Genomic DNA, 23,030 nt, shown 5'->3' on the forward strand with positions numbered 1-23,030 from the left:
AACCAATCCCGGGGCCGATGGGGAAAAATCTGGGTGGAGGGCCTGGAAGAGCCGGGAGATTACGGGGCGGGGACGCGGTGTCGCGCTCGGCGGCTCGTGGAGGAGTCGGAGCTCGGACGTGCGGGCTCGGGAGGGAGGCGACCCCCGGCCCCGGATTGGCGACCCGGAGCTCGGGACTGGTGAGTTGGGGTGGGGAGACACCCGGGGAGGACCGCGGCGGAGGCAGGCAGGCTCCCCGGCGCGGCTCCGGGTGCGGGCGGCCGCTGGGCCCCGGGGCAGAGCGGGGCCAAGGCCGCCCCGCCGGCTGGGGAACGGGTCGGGTTCCCCGCGTCCCCGCCGCCAGCCCGACCCCTCCTGCTGGCCTGACCCTCCGTCGGCCTGTCCCCGCCTGGCTCTTCCTGGCTTTTCCGGGGCTCAGCTTAGACTCGGATTTATTCCAGTTCCCAGAGCCAGAAGTAAGCGGGGCCCGGATGATGGGTCTGGTTGCCTGGAGCCCCGTAGGTACACGGCCAATCCGGCTCCGTGGTCAAAGTCAGGTTTTCTTTCCTTTCCTACCTTTTCTGTTTCGTCAGAATAAACCGGTTTAGCCACATAGTCTGAAGAACTGTAGGCTCTCTTGCTAATTTTCCTACTAAACCTTAGAAATAAGTGCATAAATTTTAACTTTGTGGAGCAAATGAGAGGCAAACACTTGCAAATAGCCGGTAGATTCCAGCCTCTGACACCACTGCCCGCTGTGTGTGCTTGAAAAGAGTGGAGAATGACATTCATTCATGCATGCCTGACCCTTCTGTTTCACTGTGGGCTAAAATCATAAACCCTAGCATATTTTTCCCTTAAGTTTTTAAGCAAATTTGCCTTTAAAAACTAGAGGTTTCTTTTTTTTATGGTCTCGAGTTGCAATGAATAAAATAGACTTTAAAAAAAAATTGTGGTCGTGGACTTACAGGAAAATTGAAAAGACCATCTAGAGTTCCCATATAAAATATTCCTAACTTTGCCCCCCAGTAGTGTCTTGCATCAGTGTGGTACATATGTTGCAATTGATGAGCTGGTATTGGCCCATTGTTACTGCCCACAGTCCATAGCATATTTGTCATTTCTTCAGTGTTTTGGTTTTTTTTTTTTCTGTTTCATCAGCCCATCCAGCTTTCCACTCTAAGATTTAGTTCTTGTGTCTGGCTGTGGTGGTTTCTCAGACTTTGTTTTGGTGACCTTGGCAATTTTGAGTCACACGGGTTGAGTGGATTCCACCTCCCTAGTGGATGTTGTCTGGAGCCCACCAGGGTAGAGTGTGGTTTTCACCCCATCAGCATGATTCGCCTGGCTTGTTCACCTGGCTGTCCTCCTCTTACATGCTCCTTACAGAGGAGGAGGTCACTGGGTGCAGCCCACACCGTAGGAGTGGAGGGGAGCACACTCTGATTTCCTTGAATGCAAGTGCCCACAGGTATTATTGGGAACTCCCCTTTACACTTGGAGTTAGTGCTGTACAGCTTTGGTTCCTCAAAAGGCTGCAGATGAATCTACTTGTAGGTTATTTAGAGTTGGCTCCTTGTTCTCACTATACAATATGTATTTTATAGACCTTTTGCTATGGAAACTGAAGGTCATATGGCTTCACCTGAGTTTCCACACAACCTGGTGACACGTGTCAAACAGCCTGGCAGAGCGTCTTGTTAGAAGGGGAAGAAACAGGCCCTGGTGGCCAGGGGTGACTTCTCAGATGGCACCTCCTGTAAGGAGCAATAGGCTGGACTCAGATTGGATCCCACCCGCTTCAGAAGAGAGTTATAATCGAGTAACTTCAGACATCAACTGTCAGGATCAGGACAGAGACAAGACATGGAGGATGACGGAAGTTGATTGTTAGTTTTGAAAAGGAAAGTTTAACTTGGCTAACATCCAGGGCAAATTAGAACTTGCCAGCTTGGTAGAAGTGGAATGCTGACTTTCCTCCTGGAAGTTGTGTGTGTGGAGAAAGGTCCTGGGAGGAATGGGTAGTGTCTATGGCCAGGAGTGTCTGCTGCTGAGACCAAATGTAGGGAGGGATGAAGGAATGTAGTGAACAGGAGAACGGAGAGGGAGCAGGGTTCTGAATCAGAGTCGGTGTAGCAGCAGCCAGCCTTTCTTAAATACCTGAGAGGAGTTTTCTCTGGAAGGAGAAGGGGTATTTCAGCATAGGGTTTGGAGGTCGCAGTCCAGGATTGGGAGACACCCCCTCCCCCAGCCTGGTGTTTGGTAAAGGCTGACCATGGCGAAGCAGGTGGGGAGAAGTGTGGCATGGTGAGGCAGGAAGCAGAGAAGCTAGGCTGAACCTGGCTCTAACAACAGATTCTTGCAAGAACTGCCTTCCAAAGCACTGCCAGCGACCCATGGAGCTCCCACCAACCCGCTGCTCGGAGTCCTACCTTAGAACAAGTCTCCACCCTTCATCTATCATCAGGGTCCCCCATGCTGTGTGCCAGGTACTAGAGATAGAAGGATGAGTGAGGGTGGCCCTGAGGTTCCCACTGTGGTTTGCGTGAGAAGATGGGTAAAAATGCTAATTACGAATCACTGTGGCAGTGCTGACCTAGAAATAGTGTGTGCAGAGCTGCTCCAGGAACTAAGTAGGGGGAGGGGAAGTCATTCAACTTAGAGGTGGGTCTGGTGCTGCAGGGAGCACAGAAATAAGGGGGCCAGTCCTACTGGGGCCGTCAGCAGTGAGCTGGGCTTGAGAGAAGAGCACATGTGGGGGCCCAAGTGGGGAGTGGGGCTGTGAAGAAGGGGGCTGTCCTCTCTGTTCTGTGCATAGAACAGTCACAGCATTAGGTTGAATGAGGCAAGGTTTGGGGGACCACATTATGGAGAGCCTGAATGTCCTGTGTGATTTTTTTACCTTTACTTCAGCTGTGATTTGAAGCACAGCAGGATATCTGGGTTACAATTTTTTTTTTTTTTAAAGATTTATTTGAGAGGCAAAGTTAGAGTGAAAGAAAGATCTTCCATCTGCTGTTTCACTCCCCAAATGGCTACAACTGCTGGGGCTGGACCAGGCCAAAACCAGGAACCTGGATGTCCGACTGGGTCTCCCATGTGGGTGGCAGGGCACAAGTACTTGGGCCATTTTCTGTTACTTTCCCTGGTGTGTTAACAGGGAGCTAGATTGGACGTGGAACATCAGGGACCTGAACTGGCACACACTTGGGATTCTGTTGACACAGGTGGCTGCCTAACCCTTTTTACTACCACTCCAGCCTCTTTGTAAAAATGGTGAGTCTGATAGCACTCTGTAGCAGGTATGCCACATCTCACCAAGTCTTAGATGCCATTGCTTTTGTGCCATATGTTATGTTCCACATAGGAAAAGATTTTTTTTTGCCAGTTCAATTATTATGTCTATTGACCACGTTTTCAGCAGCACCATGTGATGTCACAGGTGTCCCCAATTGAGGTCATAGATCCCTGCCTCTAACTGGGTATGAATAATTACAATCTTTCTTCATCTTGCTATTCCATAGATGTTGAATACATAGGTTCTGTTTGAGACCTTGGAATTGCTAAATTTGGTATACTGGGCCATTTCTGTCTTTTGGCCAAATTGTCAGAAATCACTGTAATGAAACAGCAATTCCTATCCAAAGGTTTCAGCTATGCTTATTCTTCTTTGGCTGGTTTTGGTAGCTGCAATGCCTTTTGTAAAGATTTATTTATTATTTGAAAGAATTACAGAGAGAGAGATATCTTCTGTTTGCTGGTTTACTCACCTAATGGCTATAATGGCTAGGGCTGGACCGAGGCTGAAGCCAGGAGCCTGGGCTCATATGGGTGGCTGGAGCCCAGGCACTTGGCCATCATCTGTTGCTTTCATGGCACATTAGCAGGGAGCTGGATTGAAAGTGGACCTACTGGAACCTGAAGTGGTGCCCATACAAAATGCTACGTTGTATGTCGTGGCTTAACTGGCTGTGTCACAATGCCAGCCCTCTTTTTTATTTAAGATTTATTTTTTATTCATTTGAAAGCTAGATTACAAATTGAGAGAGGAAGAAAGAGATAAAAAATCTTTCACCTGCTGCTTTACTCTATAAGTGGCCGCACAGGTCAGGTCTGGTCCAAGCCGAAGCTAGGTACAAGGAGCCAGGGGCTACATATGCTTCTCAAACATGGATGCAGGGCCCAAGCACCTGGACTATCTTTCACTACTTTTCCTGGTATAAGAAGCTGGATTGGAAGTGGAGCCGCTGGGACTTGAGCTAGCACCCATATGGAATATGGAATATACATGTCACGGGCAGTGGTTTAACTATTGCACAACACCAATCCCTGGTTTGTTTTGTTTTGTTTTTTACATAGAGACACATACAGATGCATGCACACACACAAACAGCAGTGATTTTATGTTGCACATTAAATATGTTGGTCACTTCCCAAATCTTTATTCCAGTTTGTGAATGACCTGGGTATTCTCCCCACTCCTATTTCTTCATGATTCCGAAGCCATAAAGGGCAAAAATCAAGCACTGGGCTGCAGAATGAGGCTGGGCAAAGGTTCACCTAGGCTGTGGGCTTTGGCTAGAACAATAGCCTGGGCGGAGGGAGATTCTCCTTTGTTTTCTCTCGGAATTCCTAGGTGCTGTGGGGAGGGGTCGGAACTGGAGGTCAGCCTCCTCCCTGCTGGTTGTGTTCTACTTGTGGGGGCTGGAGACTCAGGATCCTCCTTTGTCTCAAAACCTCTATCTGGATAAACGGGCTTTTTTTTTTTTCACACAAGCTCTTTGTGTATCCCAGCCCAGTAACCTTCAGTAACCTCTGCTGTGTCAGGCCTTTTTTCTTTGCAGGTGTTAGAAAAGTCCAGAAAGTCCAGAAAGGGTGTGGATTGCTCATGAGACTGCAAAGCTCAAAGATAAGGCTGGTTTTAGGTGCAGATCAGTGTAGGCTTTTGAAAGATGTCATCAGGAGCTGGTTTCTTTCACATCATCTGAGTGGGCTTCCGTCTCAAACAGGACAACCCTCTGGCTTAGCAGAATTGCCCTAAGCAATGCCAAACTAAATCACCTCTCCCTTGCTCCCCTGCCTCGAGCTGTGCCTCACACTTGAATGTTTCAGCAGGGTTTCCTTGTCCCTGACCTTAACAGTCACATTCTGTCTCGTGAAGCGGGTGGGGATCTGGGGACAGGGATGTCATTGACAGGCCTGAGGCTTTGTCTTCTACTTCTCTCCATTGAACTGAAAGAGGGCTCCATCCTCAGGATGTTCTTTCTAGGAAAGAATTGGGTAAAGTTACCAAAGAAAGGAAGAATGGAAGAAGCTGGATGTACCCCCTATTTCTCCAGAGAAAAGTGTTTATACCACTTAGTAGATGGAGAAAAGAGCACAATTATCTTCTGCTGCTATTGCGTCCCTGGGCCTGGATCGTGCTGTCTCATTGTATTTAACATTTTACACACAAATTCTAATTTCCTGATCATCAAATCAGTGACAAATTAAAACTGATAATAGCAGGTGTTGGTAAAGCTATGGAGCAACATACTTACTGAGAGTCTGCTGGTGGGCTGACATGAGTGCAGTCACCAAGAAGGCCATCAAAGGGGACTGCATTAAAGAATGATATTTCCATAGCTGCCCTATAGTGATGGAAATGAGCGGTTTGCAGTCACACAAATGAATTGCGCAAGCATGGTTTTAAGAGCCAAACAACCAAAAGCAGCCCTGCAATATGCTTTCATTCATCTAAGGCTCAAGAGCAGGAAATATAAACTCTATTCTTTATGAATACATACCTAGGTCTAAACCTGAAGGTAGGGGAAGGAGTGATTGTTGCAGTTTTTCCTGCCATAGCCATTTTCTTGGTTATAGCTTTTCTCCCCTGATTTTGTCCTTGCCTTACTGTGGCTAGAATATGAGATGCAAGCTGCTGTTGCTGGTGTTCCCAAGAGAATGAGCAAATCATCTCCCTCCCTAGTAACTCAGCCTCTACCTGGAGGGGACAGACAAGTGGCTGAAATTGCATGTGTGAAGAACCTAGGCGTTTTCTGCCTTTTGTGATTCTGCCTTAATGGCTTGGCTGGGGGCTGTGTGAACCTCAGGCCTGATAGTCTACGTGACACCCGGCAGGACACCTGGCAGGTCACGTAGGCAGACCACTCCTCAGGAAGGAGGTACCTGGTGTTTGATAAGATTCACAGCCCAATAGCTCATCGATTTGTACTTTTTGAAAGTTGCTTGTTTCAAACCCACCAATAGAAGCCTGCTAAGTCATGACTGTATAATTAATAGCCTGAAATGTATAAGAACTGGGGGGCTTGGGCTCTCGCCCCTGCCCTTGGCTTCTGGTTCGCGCTTCTTTTGCCCTCCTTGTGGATCCTTGCAGCCTCGGCTGCGGCTGCCCCTCCCCCGCCCAGCCATGCTGGGCTGGGGGAGGTGGCTGGGTTACCTAGGCTAACCTGAATAAACCACCCCCTTTGCCTCAGCACCGACTTCAGACTTGATGATTATCTGGGGGTTTCAAAAAACCGGCACAACATGTGCTGCTTCCGAGTCACTCTGGGAGCATCCTCCTCCATCAGAACTCTGTGCCTGTGCTGCTTCTGCTGCTTGCTTAGCCAGTTTTTATTGTCTGTTCCATGCCAAGCACTGTGCTGGATGCTGGGGCTAGGACACATACTGTCCTTGCCTCTTGTCCTTGCTTGGTGGGAAAAGCTGGTGTGCTAAACATTATATAAGAAATGAGAATTAGAGAGTGTGGGACTGGTGAGTTCAGTCCACAGAAAGGAGAGCCCTGTAGCCCCGGCCTCAGAGGTCAGGGATGATTGGCTGGCAGCCGAGACCTCAGCCTGGCAGCTGTGGGCTGAGTGGGGAGGGGATGGTGTTATCCCTAGGCACAGCAGGGTCTTCCAAGGACTCGGGTAGGAAAGAGCCTGGCACTTCATTTAAGGTCTTGGGAGGGGTTTTGTTTGGCTTTTGGGGTTGGGATGAGGAAATGAGCTTGGAGACAAGACCTGGGCCGAGATAATCCATGGCTTCCCACAGGAAGGGAAGAGGTTTGAGAAAGCCATTGAGGAGTCCTAACAGTAGTTTTATAGGCACATGGCAGGGCTGATTGAGGGACAAAAGGCAAGAGTGGTGGGAACATTGAGAACAAAAGAGAGAGACGGTTCAGGTAGGCCAAAACCCCTGGAAGGTTTGATGATCCCCACAGCTGGATCTGATTGTAGCCTCTGACAATTACTTGTTTATGCTGCTAGATGTACATTCTGGAAGAGCAAGCACTTTGTCATTTTTGTTCCTTACATTTATGCAGCTGGTGCATAGTGGGCCACCATGGATATCTGTTAACCTCTGAATGAACTGTGAAATGCTTAGTGGCTTCCCAAGCCTGGTGAAAAGAAAGTCAGAAGACTTGGCATGGTAGCTAGGTGGCTAAATCCTCACTTTGCATGCACCGGGATTCCATGTGGGCACCAGTTTGTGTCCCAGCTGGTCTGAGAAAGCAGCAAGGACACCTCAAAGCTTTGGGACCCTGCACCTGTGTGGGGGATCTGAAGGAGGCCCCTGGCTCCTGGCTTTGGATCAGTTCAGCTCTGGCTTTTGCAGCCACCAGGGGAGTGAATCAGTGTACAAAAGATCTTTCTATCTCCTTCTCTCTGTCAATCTGCCTTTCCAATAAAAATAAAAAGTAAATCTTAAAAAAAAAAAGGAGAGAAAGTCAGAGTTCTTAATATGACCTACAGAGCCTTGTATAATCTGTTTTCTGTTAACCCACCCTCCCTCCTACAAATCCCAACAGTGTGTCCCAGCTGCTCAACACATTATACCCAACCGCAACCAATCATCGGTTCCTCAAACTCACCACTGCCCTTTGTCCCTGGGCAGTTGGTTTCACTGCCTGCCAAGGATCACCCTCCGGCTCACTGTCTAGGGGTGAGGGAGATTTCACTTTTCAGGTACCAAAGTGTAGTGTAGTATAGTCGAAGGAGCCCCAGCTGGCTCTACCACTGGCAAGTCGAACCAAGGCTTTGGTTCTTACCTTCCTCATTTTCCTCATCAAGGGAGCTCAGTTAGTGATATGCAGTCATTAGACATTAGACAACCTGAAGAGGTATTGTAAATTACAAAGCCATCAGATATTCTGACTCAATTGTCCCAGGTGTATATTGAAGCCTCTCTGGGTAACTGTTATGTGCAATCCTGTGTTGCCAGCCATGCTGCTTGACAAAGGATTCCTTATATTCTCTGGTGCCGAATGAGTTTGGTTCATCCAGTGAACATTGATATGTACTGGGAGCTCCTGACTTAAAAAAAAAAAAGAAAAACATTTGTTTTCATTTTATTTGAGAGAGAGAGAGAGAGCAAGCTCTTCCATCTGATAATTCACTCTCTAATGCCTGCAACAGCCAAGGCTAGGTTAGGCTGAAATCAGGAGCCTGGAACTCAGTCTGGGTCTCTGACATGGGTGGCAAGGAGCAAAGTGCTTGAGCCTCTCTGGATGAGCACTGTCAGGAAGCTAGGTTGCAAGTGAGGGAACCTAGACTCAAATCTGGCACAGCAAAGTGGGGTGCAAGCATCCCAAGCCTCTTGTCAAACACCTGTGCCAGAACTCTCAGCTTTGTCCCATGGCAGTGCTGTCCTTTGGATCAGGCATAGAGCAAGGACCCCGTAGGCTAACCCTGCCCCTCTGAGCCCCGTGAGGATTTCCACAGTGGGCACCTGCCTGGAACCCAGCTCTGTGATTTGAATGACTGGCACTGTACTTCAAAGCACCACTGATGCTCACCTTGGTGGGCAACAATAGCTTATGTGTGTCCACAGTGGTGTCCTGTCCACAGTCAGCAGCATCTTGTGGGACAAACTCTGGGGCAACCAGGCCTTTGGCATCATCACCAGTGGCCTGGCCACTCCTCTAAAATACACATTCAGATCATTTGCCTCTTGCCTTGTATTCTGTCCTCTCTGGGTTTGTTAGAGAAGTCTCCTTTAAAAAAAAAAAGTGAGGAGAGGCGCTAAATCTGAGGCCTGAGAGTCTTTAATTGGGATTTCTGGTAAGATCTGGAGGCTGGGGCTAAGTGCTTTGGAATGATAGGAAGCAGGGACTCTTGTTCAGAAGTCCTGGCAGGTGCTTGAGGGAAGTGAGGAATCCCTGAATTGGTGGCCTGGAGACTAGAGTACAAACCCAGGTCCTTTTACTGTTTTCTCTGAGCTTCAAGAGCCCATGTTAGGAATTGAGTGTCTTCTGAGTATCTCTTTGTGGCACCTGCACTGCACCCTGCCGCAGTGGAAGGCAGGGAGCAATACCCGGGATGTGGGGTGATAGAGGCCATAGACTGGGGAGGGAGAGTTGTGTACACAAAGAAGCAGCAGTTGGCTGCTACTGTGAAACAAGGGGCCAGAGTTTGGCTCATTTTCCACTGGAACTAGGTCGGGGTGGAGGTGAGGAATGCAAGTGTCAGCTCAAAAGGTGTGGATGTTCGTAGCAGTGCTCTCCACAGCTAGTTTCTGCAGCTCCCGGTGAGTCTCCAAGCATCCTGAAAGGCCCTGCTGGAAAGTGCACAGCACCGTCTCTGCCAGTGTGTTGACATTTGCACCTGCGGTATTTATGAGGTCTGGATACTTGCCAGGGAAAGGAAGGTTCCAGGAAGGGGATCTGAGAAAAAGTCTGGCGCCTGTCCAGTTCCGCCTGTGAGGATGCTGCCAGGATGCTGCAGGGTTGGTCTTGTAGAGTCACAGCTAGCTTCTGGCTCATTGGAAGGACACAGGGTCCCCTCAGCCCCAGCCCTGGAGCAAGTGGCGTGTGACTTGTGGCACGAGGTCATTCCTGAAGTGGTTCTTTGAGTTCAGAGCTCTTGTTTGGGTAAAGGGAATAGGAATGTATGCCATTGACTCTGAGATTTTTTTTCCGGCTCTGACTTTCTATAGTTTTTTGTGGCTCAAGAACTAGGAATGGAGAGAAGAGTAATTTTACCCCTTACTGTTGAAACCTGAGATAATCAGAATGTGCTGCTGGCATAAATGAGAAAGGGCAAATAAGAGGTGTGTGCTCGGTGGGGAAGAAGCTTTGGAGAGGGTGAAATTTTTGGAGAGGGTGAATTGGGTCCAAGATGGGGTGCAGGGAACAGGGGCAGTTGTCATGGTTTGTCCTTGTTGCTGCCATTCGACTCCTTTTCTTGTAATGTTGAAATCTGGAAATCCTCCTTCTACCTCTGAAAAGAAGTTGTGACTTAGTGAGGGCTGTGGTACTTTGAGTCCATATCAGCAGAATATATGCCCCTTTTCTGTGGTCAGCACAGCTCAGCTGACAAAGCCCTCCCATGCAGATGACCTCATTTGAGCTTCTAACAAAGGAGTTGGTATTGGGCTCCTTTATGCACTGTGCTTGGGTGACAGAGTATGATGGATTGGGCTGAGGCATTGCCCCCAGGCTTTGCTGCCTGACTTTGTTCTCTTTGGCAAGTTGGTTAACGCTGCAGAGCCTCAGTTTCCTTGGAAGAGTATCCTGAATGTGAAGTATCTTTAGATAGATCGGTGACAAATGTGCTGAGTCCTGAACAGATGCTGTTGTTGCCAGGAATAGAGATTTGGTTCGGTAAGATAGTGCTTGTGATACCCATAGCCCGCATTGGGGTGCCTGGGTTTGGGTCCTGGCTTTGCTTTGGATCATGTTCTGCTAATGTGCACCCTATGAGGCAGCAGACAATGACTCAAGTGATTGGTTCCTGACCCTCACTTGGGAGACCTGGATTGGGTTCCTGGCTCCTGACTCCAGTCTGGCCCAGTTCTGGTTGTTGTACTCATTTGGAGTGTGAACCAGCAGATCAGCAAAATCAGCCTCACTTTAATGATCCCATCTGTTTTCCCATCTCTGCCTTTCAAATAGATACATAACATTTTAGAAAATATTTATTTATTTGCTTATTTATTTTAAGATGTTTATTTTTATTAGGAAGGCAGAGGTAGAGAGAAGGAGAGCCAGAGAGAAAGATCTCCACTGGTTCATTCCCCAAATGGCCACAAAGGCCAGAGCTGGGCCAATCTGGAGCCAGGAGCTGCTTCTGGTCTTCCCTGTGGGTGCAGGGGTCCAAGGACTTGAGCCTTCCTTAACTGCTTTCCAAGGCCATAAATAGAGAGGTGGATAGAAAGTGGAGTGGAGTACCTAGGATACAAACTGGTGCCCATATGGGATGCTGGTGCTAAGAGGCAGATTAGCCCAATGTTCCACTGTGCCAACCCCAGAAAAAAAAATTTTTTTAATGTTCTTGCCAAGTTGCTTACCCAGTGGCTTCAAAGCACCAGCTTGAACTTGGATTTTTCAACCTGTGGATTTACACTTATGTATTCAGCATCCATGTATGTCCTGTAGGAAGGAGGGATCTTCCAATAAACATATTGCAATATGTTCAAGATAGTATGTATAGCTAAGCAATGGGGTAGAACAGAGAAATGGTGCTCTGTTTAGTTAGGAAAGACTCTAAAACAGCAAGTGGGTCTATAAAATTAACATTGTTTCAATTTCTTTGAATCCAGGCATTTTTTTCAGTATTTGAGTATTAATGTCAGTATTTTGGTTACAGACTCTTTTTTAGCATGTGATAGAAAATAATAGCCCCAGGCCTGGTACTGCGATTTAATGGGTTAAACCATTGTCTGCAGTCCACTGAAGGACCCTCTGCTGCTTTCCCAGGGCATAAGCAGAGAGTTGGATGGGAAATGGAACAGCTGGGATACAAACCAATGCCCATGTGAGATGCTGGAACTTGCAGGTGGAGTACTAGCTTTATTGAGCCACTACACCAGCCCCAAAGAAATATTTCAAAAACTAGACTGCATAGTAGAGCATATGAAGAAATTATTTTGTGTAACTGGTGCAGTGACTTCACTGGCTAATCCTCTACGTGCAAGTGCTGGCATACTATATGGGCATGGTTTGAGACTCAGCTGCTTCACTTTCCATCCAGCTCCCTGCTTGTGGCCTGGGAGGGCAGTGGAGGATGGCCCAAAGCTTTGCAACCCTGCACTCACAGGGGAGACCCAGAGCTGGATCAGAAACAGAGCAGCTGAGACATGAACCAGTGTCCATAGGGAATGCTGGTGCAATAAGGCAGAGGATTAGCCAGTTGAGCCATTGCGCTGGCTCCAGTCTTGTTTTTGTTTTTTGTTTTTTAGAGTCCAGCTAAGGTTCACACATTGTGCTTGGTTGTTTCTCTGTTAACGACGTTGACTTTTTAAAGACCTGACCATTTGATTTGTGGAATGTCCCATATTCTGCAGGGTATGTTTCTTCATGCTATAGTTTAAGTCATCTGTCAGCACTTTCTTTTCATGTAACAAATTGGCAAGTGTTCCTTATCCCTCATATTTTCCGTAAACTGGAAATTAGATTTAAAAGCTAATTAGCTTCATTCAGATCAACTGTTTCTGGCAAGAACACTTCACCAGTGACATTGTGTAATTCTAAAGATGCCACACTGGGAAATATATGCCAGGTTGCCCTGACTAGTGATGCTGGCCTTGATGACTTGGTTAAGGGGACCATTAGATGTCATTTTCATCAAAGCATAGAAGGCAGTAATACATTGGATGGTACTTTAGTACCACGAGGAACTGTCTTGTCACCCACACCTTTAACCCAGTGGTGTTAGCATCTACTGATGATGCTTGGGTTATGTAACAACAGTTGCAAAATGGTGATCTTACACCATTATCATTCCTCTGCTTATTAGCTGATGGCCTGCTGTAACCCTCGACAGTTTTGTCTAGAACATCGGCTGTACTTTTAATACAGGTTTAGGAGGCTAACATTCCAGCAGAGCCCAGCTGGCATGAGCCTGGGTGACCACCAGCTCCTGGGGGTGAAAGTGTCATGTTCTTGGGGAAGGGGAACTGTACTGAGCTCTTTATTGTCCTTTTCCATTTCCAGTGAATTGCAAAATAAATGTTCAGCTCCAGAGATAACACAGACTGTCCTCCACAACAACAACAACAACAACAAATGACCTCAGCTTTTAACCTTCCAGGTCATTCAGCAAAGTGGCATGATAAAGCGCTCCACAGCCCGCAGGAATCACCCAGTACCAGACCCTTCTCCCCTCTCCAGACCCTTTGTAGTCTGTTAGAATTGCAAGAGGGTTGGGCCAGACTTATTTCCTCAACAGTAGGATCAGGGAGTTGGACCTGGCAGTTCCTGGCATTTCTACCAGCCTGACCAACATTCTAAGAACCGATCACCTTTGTTTACTAATTAAGTTCCTTGAGCCCTTTATTTGAGTTTTGTACTTTATGCTTTTTGACACTTGAAGTCACACATGCCTGAATGCATTAGTGCTCCCCATTCAAATGTATTATCAGCAGTATAATCTCTTTATTTGTATAGTACTTTCACTTTGTAAAAGCACTTACATTTTCTTTTCATTTTAGTTGAAAGGCAGAGGGACAATCTTCAATGTGCTAGTCTACTCCCCAAGTGCCTACAGCAGTCCAGGCTGGGTCAGACTAAAGCCAGAAGTTTGGAACTCTTCATATCTCTCACTTGGGTGACACTGGACCCAGGTTCTTGAGCCATCTGCTGCCTCCCAAGGTGTCCATGGCGGGAAGCTGGAACTCCAGAGGAGATGCTGGACTCCCAAGCTGCAGTTCTGTTACACCAAATGCCTGCCCCTCTGAAGCACTTTTTAGTGTATCACTGATTAGATTCCTCAGGAGTAGATATTCTTGCTTTTTCTTTGAGTCTTATACACTGGAGGTTTAATTTCCCTCGCATTGATGTCACTGCTGAGCTGCTGTGATGGGCTCTGGCTGCATGGAATCTGTGGTATTGATTTGCCTGTGGTTAGTTGCTGCACACCAGCCTCGCAGTCACCTCTGCTGTGCCTGCCAGCTATCTTCTCAGCCTCCCCTGCATCAACAGCAGAGACTCTGTTTACTTTGACTCTGTGTCAAAGTGACCACTTCCTGTCTTGCCACCACTTTTGGATTCGGCTCTTTTCTCTGTGTGTGATCCAAGCACTCTCTGAATTTGAGACCCGAGGGCTTCTGTGTTGTCAGCTGGCTTCCTGTCTGTGTATTGGCCCTGTGTGTGGTGCTTCCTAACATAATTCCTTCACTTAACCTGCTTAGAAACCCTTGAAGATATGTATCACCTGTGCCATTTCACAGATAGGGCATCTAGGCTTAGAGTGTTTAGATGGCTTGCCTGTTGTCACAGAGTCAGTGACACCTCTGATGAGTACTGGGCTGGACTGCAGAGGACAACAGAAGCAGTGTGCGTTCTGTGCTGAGCTGTCTCACTTCCTGGAAGGGCCATCCCTGCTAGCGCAGTGCTGCATCCATACTCGGGTGCCTTCCCTGCAGTTTCCTTCATGAGCTCAGCTGAGATGAGCACAGGCTGGCTCCAGGAGCTGGATGGAGGGCCACAGCTGAGAGTGAGTGCCATGTGGCCAGGCTGTGCCCTGCTGGCTGGCTGAGTTTTGAAAGAGTGAACCAAGCCTAAACCGCAACACAGCAAGGAAATCCCTCCTTTTAAAGGGAGGCATTGGCACTCAGCACTGACTCTTGATGCTTCCCTGGGCTTCTTGGTCCTTGAAACTTGAGACCTAGAGGAGCGACCAGAGGGGTTTCTTGGCCCCGGGGGAGCTGGTAAATGCATTGCACAGGTGAGGGAGCAGCATGGGCATGGCAGCAGGTACTGTACATTTAGCCGTTTATTATACCAATTTTCCAGTAGGCAGTGACTGGTTTATCCTGCCATGGTGGGTACATTGGAGTAGTTTCCCTTAACAGAGAAGAAAGAGGTTTAGGGGCAGGATGGTTTACAAGCAGGAAAGAATGGTCTGGTGGTAGCCCTGCTTTTCACTCCATGATGCTCCTCTCTGGGCCTCTGTTTCCTCATCTCTTAGACCAGATCAGCAAGGTCCCTCTTGGGCAGACATGGTAGGGGCTTGTGGGAGTGGGCAGTGTCCTCTGACAGTGCTGGGACTGGCAGACCTCTGCTCAGCTTTGCCTTGCTTCTTTGCTGTGCCTGTTCTTATCCCCATGTCTGTTCTCCAAGGGGGAGAAATCTCCGGCAGGACAGAGACCCTTCCGAGCTGAGGGCGCCATGGCTACATCAGCCCCACTGCGGAGCCTGGAAGAGGAAGTGACCTGCTCCATCTGCCTTGATTACCTGCGGGACCCCGTGACCATCGACTGTGGCCACGTCTTCTGTCGCAACTGCACCACTGATGTCCGCCCCAACTCTGGGGGCCGCCCCGTCTGCCCACTCTGCAAAAAGCCCTTTAAGAAGGAGAACATCCGGCCCGTATGGCAGCTGGCGAGTCTGGTGGAGAATATCGAGCGGCTGAAGGTGGACAAGGGCCGGCAGCCAGGAGAGGGAGCCCAGGAGCAGCAGGACACAAGGTTGTGTGAGCGGCACCAGGAGAAGCTGCACTACTACTGTGAGGATGACGGCAAGCTGCTGTGTGTGATGTGCCGTGAGTCCCGGGAGCACCGGCCCCACACGGCTGTCCTCGTGGAGAAGGCCGCCCTGCCCCACAGGGTAAGCCCACACACAGGCAGGGAGCTCTGCACTGCCTGAGGGCTCCTGGCCTGCCCAGGACCTTGCTGAAGGTTTCTCACCATCTGGGGACCCTGCCTGAATCCACTCTCCTGCCCCACTCCAGAGCATCCATCCGCCTGTCTCCATGCTTATCTTTCCACAGGAGAAAATCCTGAACCACCTGAGTACCCTAAGGAGAGACAGAGACAAAATTCAGGGCTTTCAGGCCAAGGGAGAAGCTGACATCCTAGCTGCGTTGGTGAGTGAGGCTGCGAGTGGGAGGGAGTTCCAGGAGCCATGCAGGTGAGGGCTGCAGTGGGTTTCAGCCCTGGCTTGCTCTGTCTAACCTGAGGACCTTAAGCTGGGGGCCTGTGTCTCATCTAACAGGTGAGGGGTTACCCAGATGTTAACCAGGGTTCCTTCCCTCCACCTCCACCCAGTGCTGGTGCCCTGCAGAGGCTAAGGCGGGCTTGACTTATTTTGCCTTTGGCTATGTGCAGGGTAGGGGCTGGACATGTAAGCAAACATGTTTTACTGAGATTGGAGGCAGGCATGGAGCTTAGGTGGGAGGGAACTGGCCACGTGTAGCAATGAGAGGGAAGGGCTAAGGCAGCCCTTGCCAGCTCTGAGGGAACAGGGTGCTGTCCGATGTGGCAAGGAGGGATCCCACCTAGATATTTCCTGTGCAGTGGTGGGGTGTTGCTGAAGGGAGGATTGGTGGGGCTTGGCTGACAAGCAAAGCTTCTGGGAAGAGGCAGCAGGCAGAGTTTTGTCCAGGAGGGAAAGGTGTGAGGAGGCCTATGGGGTTCCTTCAAGGCTCACCTAGAACAAGCAAGGGCTGGGCAGTCAGGCAAAGTCAGGGTTCTGGTGCAGGGACTGAGTGAGCCACACTCACTCACTGCTAGTGTCTTCTGCACTCCAAGCTTTTCCCACCCCGGATGCTGTAGAATGCCCGAGTAGGGGGAGTGACTGGAGAGTCAACCATGGGTGCCAGAGGGGTCTCTGCTTGGAGGCAGAGGTGTCAGTGCATCTCCCTTTCTGCTCTCCTGCTGCAGAAGAAGCTGCAGGACCAGAGGCAGTACATCGTTTCGGCATTTAAGCAGGGCCAGCAGTTTCTGAAGGAGCGGGAACAGCACCTGCTGGACCAGCTGACGAAGCTGGAGCAGGAGCTCCTGGACGGCCGGGAGAAGTACAAGAGCCGGGGCGTTGGGGAGCTCACGCGGCTGGCGCTGGTCATCTCGGAGCTGGAAGGCAAGGCACGGCAGCCTGCAGCAGAGCTCATGCTGGTGAGGAACCCCCACCCAGGGCAGGGACCTGGCAGCCCTGGGGGAATTGCCTCCTCTTAGGCTCATCTGAGACATTAGGTTGATAATACCCTCCCTTTCCCAGCCAAGGTTTGCATGGATATACAGTTGGATGGCTGGCATATGTCACTTCAAAAATATCCATGTTCTACCAAAAATATTTTAAAAATTGGAAAGTACTATGGAAATGAGAAGGAAGGTTGTTAGTAGGGCCCTCTGTGTTTACCACTGCCCTTGTGGAGTTCTGGAAAGGCAGAAAGGTGCCCTGGCAGGAGGAGCGCTGTCCATGGCTTAACCTCCAAAGAACCAAGGGAGGGCAGACAAGGTACCTTGGGAAAGCTTCATGGAGGAGGTGACTTTGGTTCTGAGACAGAGTTGTAGACTGGGGAACTGGTTGTTAAGTTAGAATGCTTCCTCTCCCTGCTTGAGCAGGGCCTAACTCTTAGAAAGGAGGAGGAGACCTTGTTCTTCCACCATCATGGGTCAGGAGAGTGGCTCTCCACTGGTCTCCCCTGCTTGTGTGGTTTCTTGTGAGTGGGTCTGACTTGTGGCAGGGCAAGCCAATAGCCAGCCAGGAGGAGGGAGGAGAGAGGGCAGGGTGAGTTCCCCAGAGCTGATGCCAGCTCACGCTGAAGGAAGAGGTGGCTCTGCCTGCCTCTCGCCCACTGTGGATCCAGACACATTGGAGCAACCAGCAGAGATCTTCGACTCCCCACGCCTGTCCCTGCTGTTGCTGTGGTCCAGGCCCTGGGTGGGTCAGGAATTAGATCAAAGCTTGAGCCCAGGTGTCCTGCTTCCCAGGCTTGGCACCTTCTCATTTCTCATTTGTCTGAAATGTCTCTCTGCCCCCTTGTCCTCCATTGTCATTTATGTCCCTGCGAGACTTTGGGTCCCTTGCTGCCTCTCCCCTGGCCTTTCAGGGATATGTCATTCCTTCCTCACAGCCACAAGTCACGCATGGAGCAGACAGGCACCAGCAAGATTCAATACATGCATGCAATGTGTATTAATCAAATCTGGGTATAATTAGCATTTCATCTCCTCTGACATGAAATCCTTCTTACATGTTGGGAACCTCAGGCTCTGCTAGTTAGTTTGAAATAGAGATTGTTAGTTGGCTGTAGTTGGCCAGTAGGCTATGGAAGTGGCTTGATTTCTGCAAAGCAGAACATCTAGATTGTGGCTATTGATTTCTGTCATATACCATTGCCTGAAACTTTGTCATCTGACCAGACTTGCTCACAGAAACTTGGGAAATGTAGTCTTCCTGAGTGCCCATTGCCCAACTTTAGGTGTATGGGTTCTAGTATTCCAGGGCAGAAGCGGGTGGTAGTATTGTGATACAGCAGGTTTTTCTACTCTCTGTAGCACTGACATGCTATATGGGTGCAGGTTCTAGTCCTGGCTGCTCTACTTCTGATTCAGCTCCCTGCTAATGCACTTGGGAAAACAGTGAAGGATGACCCAAGTGTTTGGACCACTGCACCTGCATGGGAAACCAGGGTGGAGTCCCAGGCTCCTGGCTTTGGCCTGGCTGTTGTGACCGTTTGGAGTGAACCACTAGATTGAAGATCCCTCTTTCTCCTTTCTCTGTAACTTGCTTACCAAATAAATAAATCTTAAAGAGAGAGAGAGAGAGAGAAAGAAGCCAGGGAGAAAGGAGCCCTGGGGAGACTCAGTACGTTGATCACATGGATCAGGTCTTCCTGGAAACCCTCCAGGGATTCCTCATGGTACACAGAACTGGGTTCCATCTCCTCCCAACCCCGGAACAGAACCCTGCCCTTTTGTCATCCCTTCCCACCCCTTTTACTGGCCAGATTTTCTTGTTGCCAGTTTCTCCCCAGCACAAGTGGCCCTATTGTTCCCAGCCTGCAGTTGGTTCTGTCACCGCGATTACTCTGTCTTTGGGTTTTTCCCCCGGGCTCTGTGAGGAAGGGCCTGTGTTTGTCCTGCTCTCTGAGGGGCTTCCTTCTCTCCTCTAGTGTCAGTGTGGGTGAGTGAAGTCTCACTTGATTCACTTTCTGCTGTGCTTTCTCCCCTTATAGGACACCAGAGACTTCCTGAACAGGTGAGAGCTCCCCTTCCACTGTGTGTGTCATTCCTCCGTGTGGGGATCCCTGTGTCTTGTTACTTGACCGTGTCCTTTGGAATTAATGCGGAGTGATCTCGTTCCTTATTCTGTGGTTTGTCCTGCTGGCCTCGGGGAGCAGGAGCACCTGCTTGACTTGCTTGCCATGTCAGCATGTTCTCAGTGATCCCGTCACTTGGGCCCATTATTATGTTCTTGAGGTGGGACAGAAAGGAGACCATGGAAACCTGGTCCAGACCTTAGCTGTGGAGAGGGGTTGTTCTTGAGGCCTGGCTCAGGAAGTGCCTCCTGACTAATGCTTTTGTGTTTCTGATGGGAGCTCTTCCAACCTTTACTGCCCCCTTCACAACTGTCTTAAGGATTGGGAGAAGAGCTTAAAGAAAGGTAAGAGGAACCGAGCGCCATGCTGTTTGGTCTCTTACCTCCCTAGGTATCCACGCAAGAAGTTCTGGATCGGGAAACCCATTGCCAGGGTGGTTAAGAAGAGGACTGGCGAATTCTCAGATAAGCTCCAATCTCTGCAGCGAGGCCTGAGAGAATTCCAAGGTGAGGGCTGGGAAGAACCCTGAATGTGGGGACTTGGGGGCCACTGCGTTCTGGATCCTTTCTGTCATTTCCAGCCTCACTCCTCCAGCGGCCTCCTGGTTGTTGTGTCTGTCGTCTTGGCATCTCAAGGATGGGGCCCTGTTGTGAAATTAATACAGCCCAAGTGAGAAATGTGCCCAGAGCTGTGCTGGGTTGAGGGTCATTGCTCTTCTTTTTCTCCACAGGGAAACTGCTGAGAGACTTGGAGTATAAGACAGGTGAGTGTGTAAAGGTGGTCCCCAGGGCAACCTCACTGTTGTCCTGCAGAGAGCTTCTGTTGCTGCGGCCCTGGTGCAGCCCTTGCTCTTTGGTGATAGGGAGAATTTCCAGCAGCTAGCCTCCTCCTCCTTCCCCTTGCACTTTGCAGGGGAAGGCTTCCGATGGTTCCTGACCCTTTTCACAGACCCTACCCTCAGTCCTTGCCCTGTGGCTGAGTTCATTCTCCTGTGCTGTACCTCATGGCTCCTATACTCAGAGTAAGCAACAGGAACTGCCCAAGGCCAGGGGTGGCTCTACCTCAGCCCCCCTGCTGTGCCACCTCTCACCTACCCCTGCCATGCTTGACATAGCACCAGGGCACTCTTCCTTTAGAGCAGATGGCAGGGTCACATGTCCCGGGGGTGCTGTGAGATTGGTGTCCCAACTCACTGTAATGCTGTCTTTGTCGCCACAGTGAGCGTCACCCTGGATCCGCAGTCGGCCAGTGGGTACCTGCAGTTGTCAGAGGACTGGAAGTGTGTGACCTACAGCAGCCTGTACCAGGGTGCCTACCTGCACCCGCAGCAGTTTGACTGTGAGCCTGGGGTGCTCGGCAGCAAGGGCTTCACTTGGGGCAAGGTTTACTGGGAAGTTGAGGTGGAGAGAGAGGGCTGGTCTGAGGAAGAAGAGGAGGGTGACGAGGAAGAAGAAGGAGAAGAAGAGGAGGAGGAAGAGGAGGCTGGCTATGGGGATGGCTATGACGACTGGGAAACCGATGAGGACGAAGAATCCCTGGGAGAGGAAGAAGAGGAGGAGGAGGATGACGACGAGGAAGTTCTGGAGAGCTGCATGGTGGGAGTGGCCAGAGACTCTGTGAAGAGAAAGGGAGACCTCTCGTTGCGCCCTGAGGACGGGGTGTGGGCGCTGCGCCTCTCCTCCTCCGGCATCTGGGCCAACACAAGTCCCGAGGCTGAGCTGTTCCCCGCACTGCGACCCCGAAGAGTGGGCATTGCCTTGGATTATGAAGGGGGCACCGTGACTTTCACCAATGCTGAGTCACAGGAACTCATCTATACCTTTACTGCCACCTTCACCCGCCGCCTGGTCCCTTTCCTGTGGCTCAAGTGGCCAGGAACACGCCTCCTTCTGAGACCTTGAGTCTTGAGGCCTGCCTGGCCCTGACTGCATCCACAGCTGCTTCACTTCTCTGAGATTCCTGAATTCTTGAATTCGGAGCACCTGGAGCAGGGGAGGGGGCCACTGTGTCTGCACTCCCTCCCCCCACCTGTCTCGGGTCATGGCCTCATGAGGCCTCACTGAGTGGTTCTTCTTCCTCCTCCTGCTGGTTCTCTGTGGGCCCTTCTGGTTCTGGAGTCTGTGAGGACTCTCCCTCCCCACAGACCTTTCTTCTGTTATAGCTTTGCGCTGTCTGCTGACAACAGATCTGAGGCAGCCCCTGCCCAGGATGGTGTCCTCTGCCAGCTGTGTTGGTGAGACCAGTCTGAGAGCACCTCGCTGCTTTAAGTCCCCCTGGGTTCCCCTGCTCAAATCCAGTCAGTGCCCACCTACCCTGGAATTATAAGCTGATCCACCGCTGCCTGGAGGTGAATTTACAGGAATATGCTGGAAGTCAACAGGATCGGCATTTCCAGAGGCTCCCCTGTCCCGGCAGGTCTGCCCCACAAGCTCTGGTCGCTGGCATTGCCTTGTGAGGTCCAGAGCAGAGCCCAGGCTGCTCCAAAACCAGGGCTGAGCCAACGAGGCTTCTGTAGTATGGTTGTGGGGCTCCCTGAAAGGGAGACACGTGCCCACGAGTGGATAGCTGTTACCCATGGCCAAAAATTCCCTCCGCTTGGGTCTTTGTGAGGTGAGATTTTAAAAGAATGCAGGATCGCAGGGACACATGTTCCTGCTGTTGATCAGTGCATCTGAACAAGCCGGATCTGCAGGGTGACCCCCTCTAACCATACTCTGCAGGGACTGGTGAGCTGGCCCCCGGCCTTCCTCAGCATTCAAGCTCCTCTTCCTGGGGAGGGAGAGGAAAGGGATGGGAGCCCACCAGGTCCTCACTAACCATGTGCCCTAGCCAACTCCCAACCTTTGTGCAGGCACTCCTGGTGTCCATAGTTTAACACAGGCCCCCTGTTCTAGCAGAGATGGTGTCCTTGTCTGTCCTTGCCTACTCCAAGTGCTCTGCCAGTCCCCTGCTTATCCAGGTTTTTAATTCCTATGCCCTGCTCTGAGAGACGGCTCCCCTCTTCTGTGGTCCCGTGGCCACTGCGTTGTCGGAGTTGCCCACTTTGTACATATCACATGCTGCCTGAGTTACTTGTACATCTTACTTTTGCCTCTAGTTTTGTAAGCTCCTGGAGGGTGGATACCCCCTCTTAGATTTCTCTTGTATTCACAGCACCTCATGCAGTGCTAGGCACAGAGTAGGTGCTCAATAAAGATTTATTGAACGCGTGATCTGTAGAGAGAGGAATGTGTATACATATGTAAGCACTTTTATCACAAAGCTTCCATTGCTAGCAAAGTCCTGGGTTTCTTTCTTAAACTCTTTGTGCCCTACAAACACACAGTTCCTTCTGGAAGTTGCCATAAGAACCTCCACAGGACAATGAGTGGCACCTGCCCTGGCTCCACATGGCCTTGCCCTCTCATGGTGGTGTCCTGAGCCAAGATCCTTTGTGGAACATGGAACGACTCCTGAAGAAGGGTGATGTCTGACCTGGCACCCCACAATCCTCCCTTGGAAAATAAGCAGAGCCCCATGGAGAAGATTGGGAAGCCACTTGCATGGCTAGGGAAGTGAGGCTCCCTGGAAGGATCTGGATACTTGTGTCGGGCATAACAGATATGATCCTTGACCAAGAAATTATCTCTGTGGATTGGTTCTTGTAAGCAGGGTTTTTAAAAGAATCCAAGGGAACTATCTAGATTCAATTTTGTCTGCACAGGTATTGTTCTTTCTGATTTTCTTAAAGGAAGTCTTATACAAAGCTATCTCCAGGTTTACACTAGTGCCAAGGTGTATTTCCTGTACTCTTTATTTGTGGACTCATTTTAGTTTTTTCTATATTCATACTGCTCAGTTCTTTGCAAACTATACCCACACATCCAGTCAGCTGTTTCTACAATGCTTGTTACAAAACAAAATACTGGGGCCCGGCGCGGTGGCGCAAGTGGTTAAAGGTCCTCGCCACTCCCATATTTCTAGGCAGCCCCGCTTCCCTTCCAGCTCCCTGCCTGTAAAGCAGTCGAGGACGGCCCAAAGCTTTGGGAACCTGCACCCGCGTGGGAGACCCGGTCCTGGCTTTGGATCGGCATAGTATCGGCCGTT

The 23,030-nt window shown here is 50.1% G+C and overlaps 1 protein-coding gene across 1 annotated transcript; it reads left to right on the top strand.

The window, feature by feature from the left end:
• Positions 1 to 71: 71 nt before the first annotated feature.
• Positions 72 to 22,151, top strand: LOC121167180 (tripartite motif-containing protein 26). Its single transcript, XM_040996569.1, has 8 exons — positions 72 to 179; positions 15,023 to 15,508; positions 15,672 to 15,767; positions 16,564 to 16,794; positions 18,861 to 18,883; positions 19,335 to 19,450; positions 19,675 to 19,707; positions 20,163 to 22,151. The coding sequence occupies exons 2-8, from the start codon at positions 15,071 to 15,073 to the stop codon at positions 20,843 to 20,845; spliced, it is 1,620 nt and encodes a 539-aa protein (XP_040852503.1). The 5' UTR covers positions 72 to 179; positions 15,023 to 15,070; the 3' UTR covers positions 20,846 to 22,151.
• The last annotated feature ends 879 nt before the right edge of the window (positions 22,152 to 23,030 follow it).

Source organism: Ochotona curzoniae, unplaced genomic scaffold (assembly GCF_017591425.1).
Source record: "Ochotona curzoniae isolate NIBS_2020 unplaced genomic scaffold, NIBS_Ocur_1.0 patch345, whole genome shotgun sequence".
Classification (NCBI taxonomy): domain Eukaryota; kingdom Metazoa; phylum Chordata; class Mammalia; order Lagomorpha; family Ochotonidae; genus Ochotona; species Ochotona curzoniae.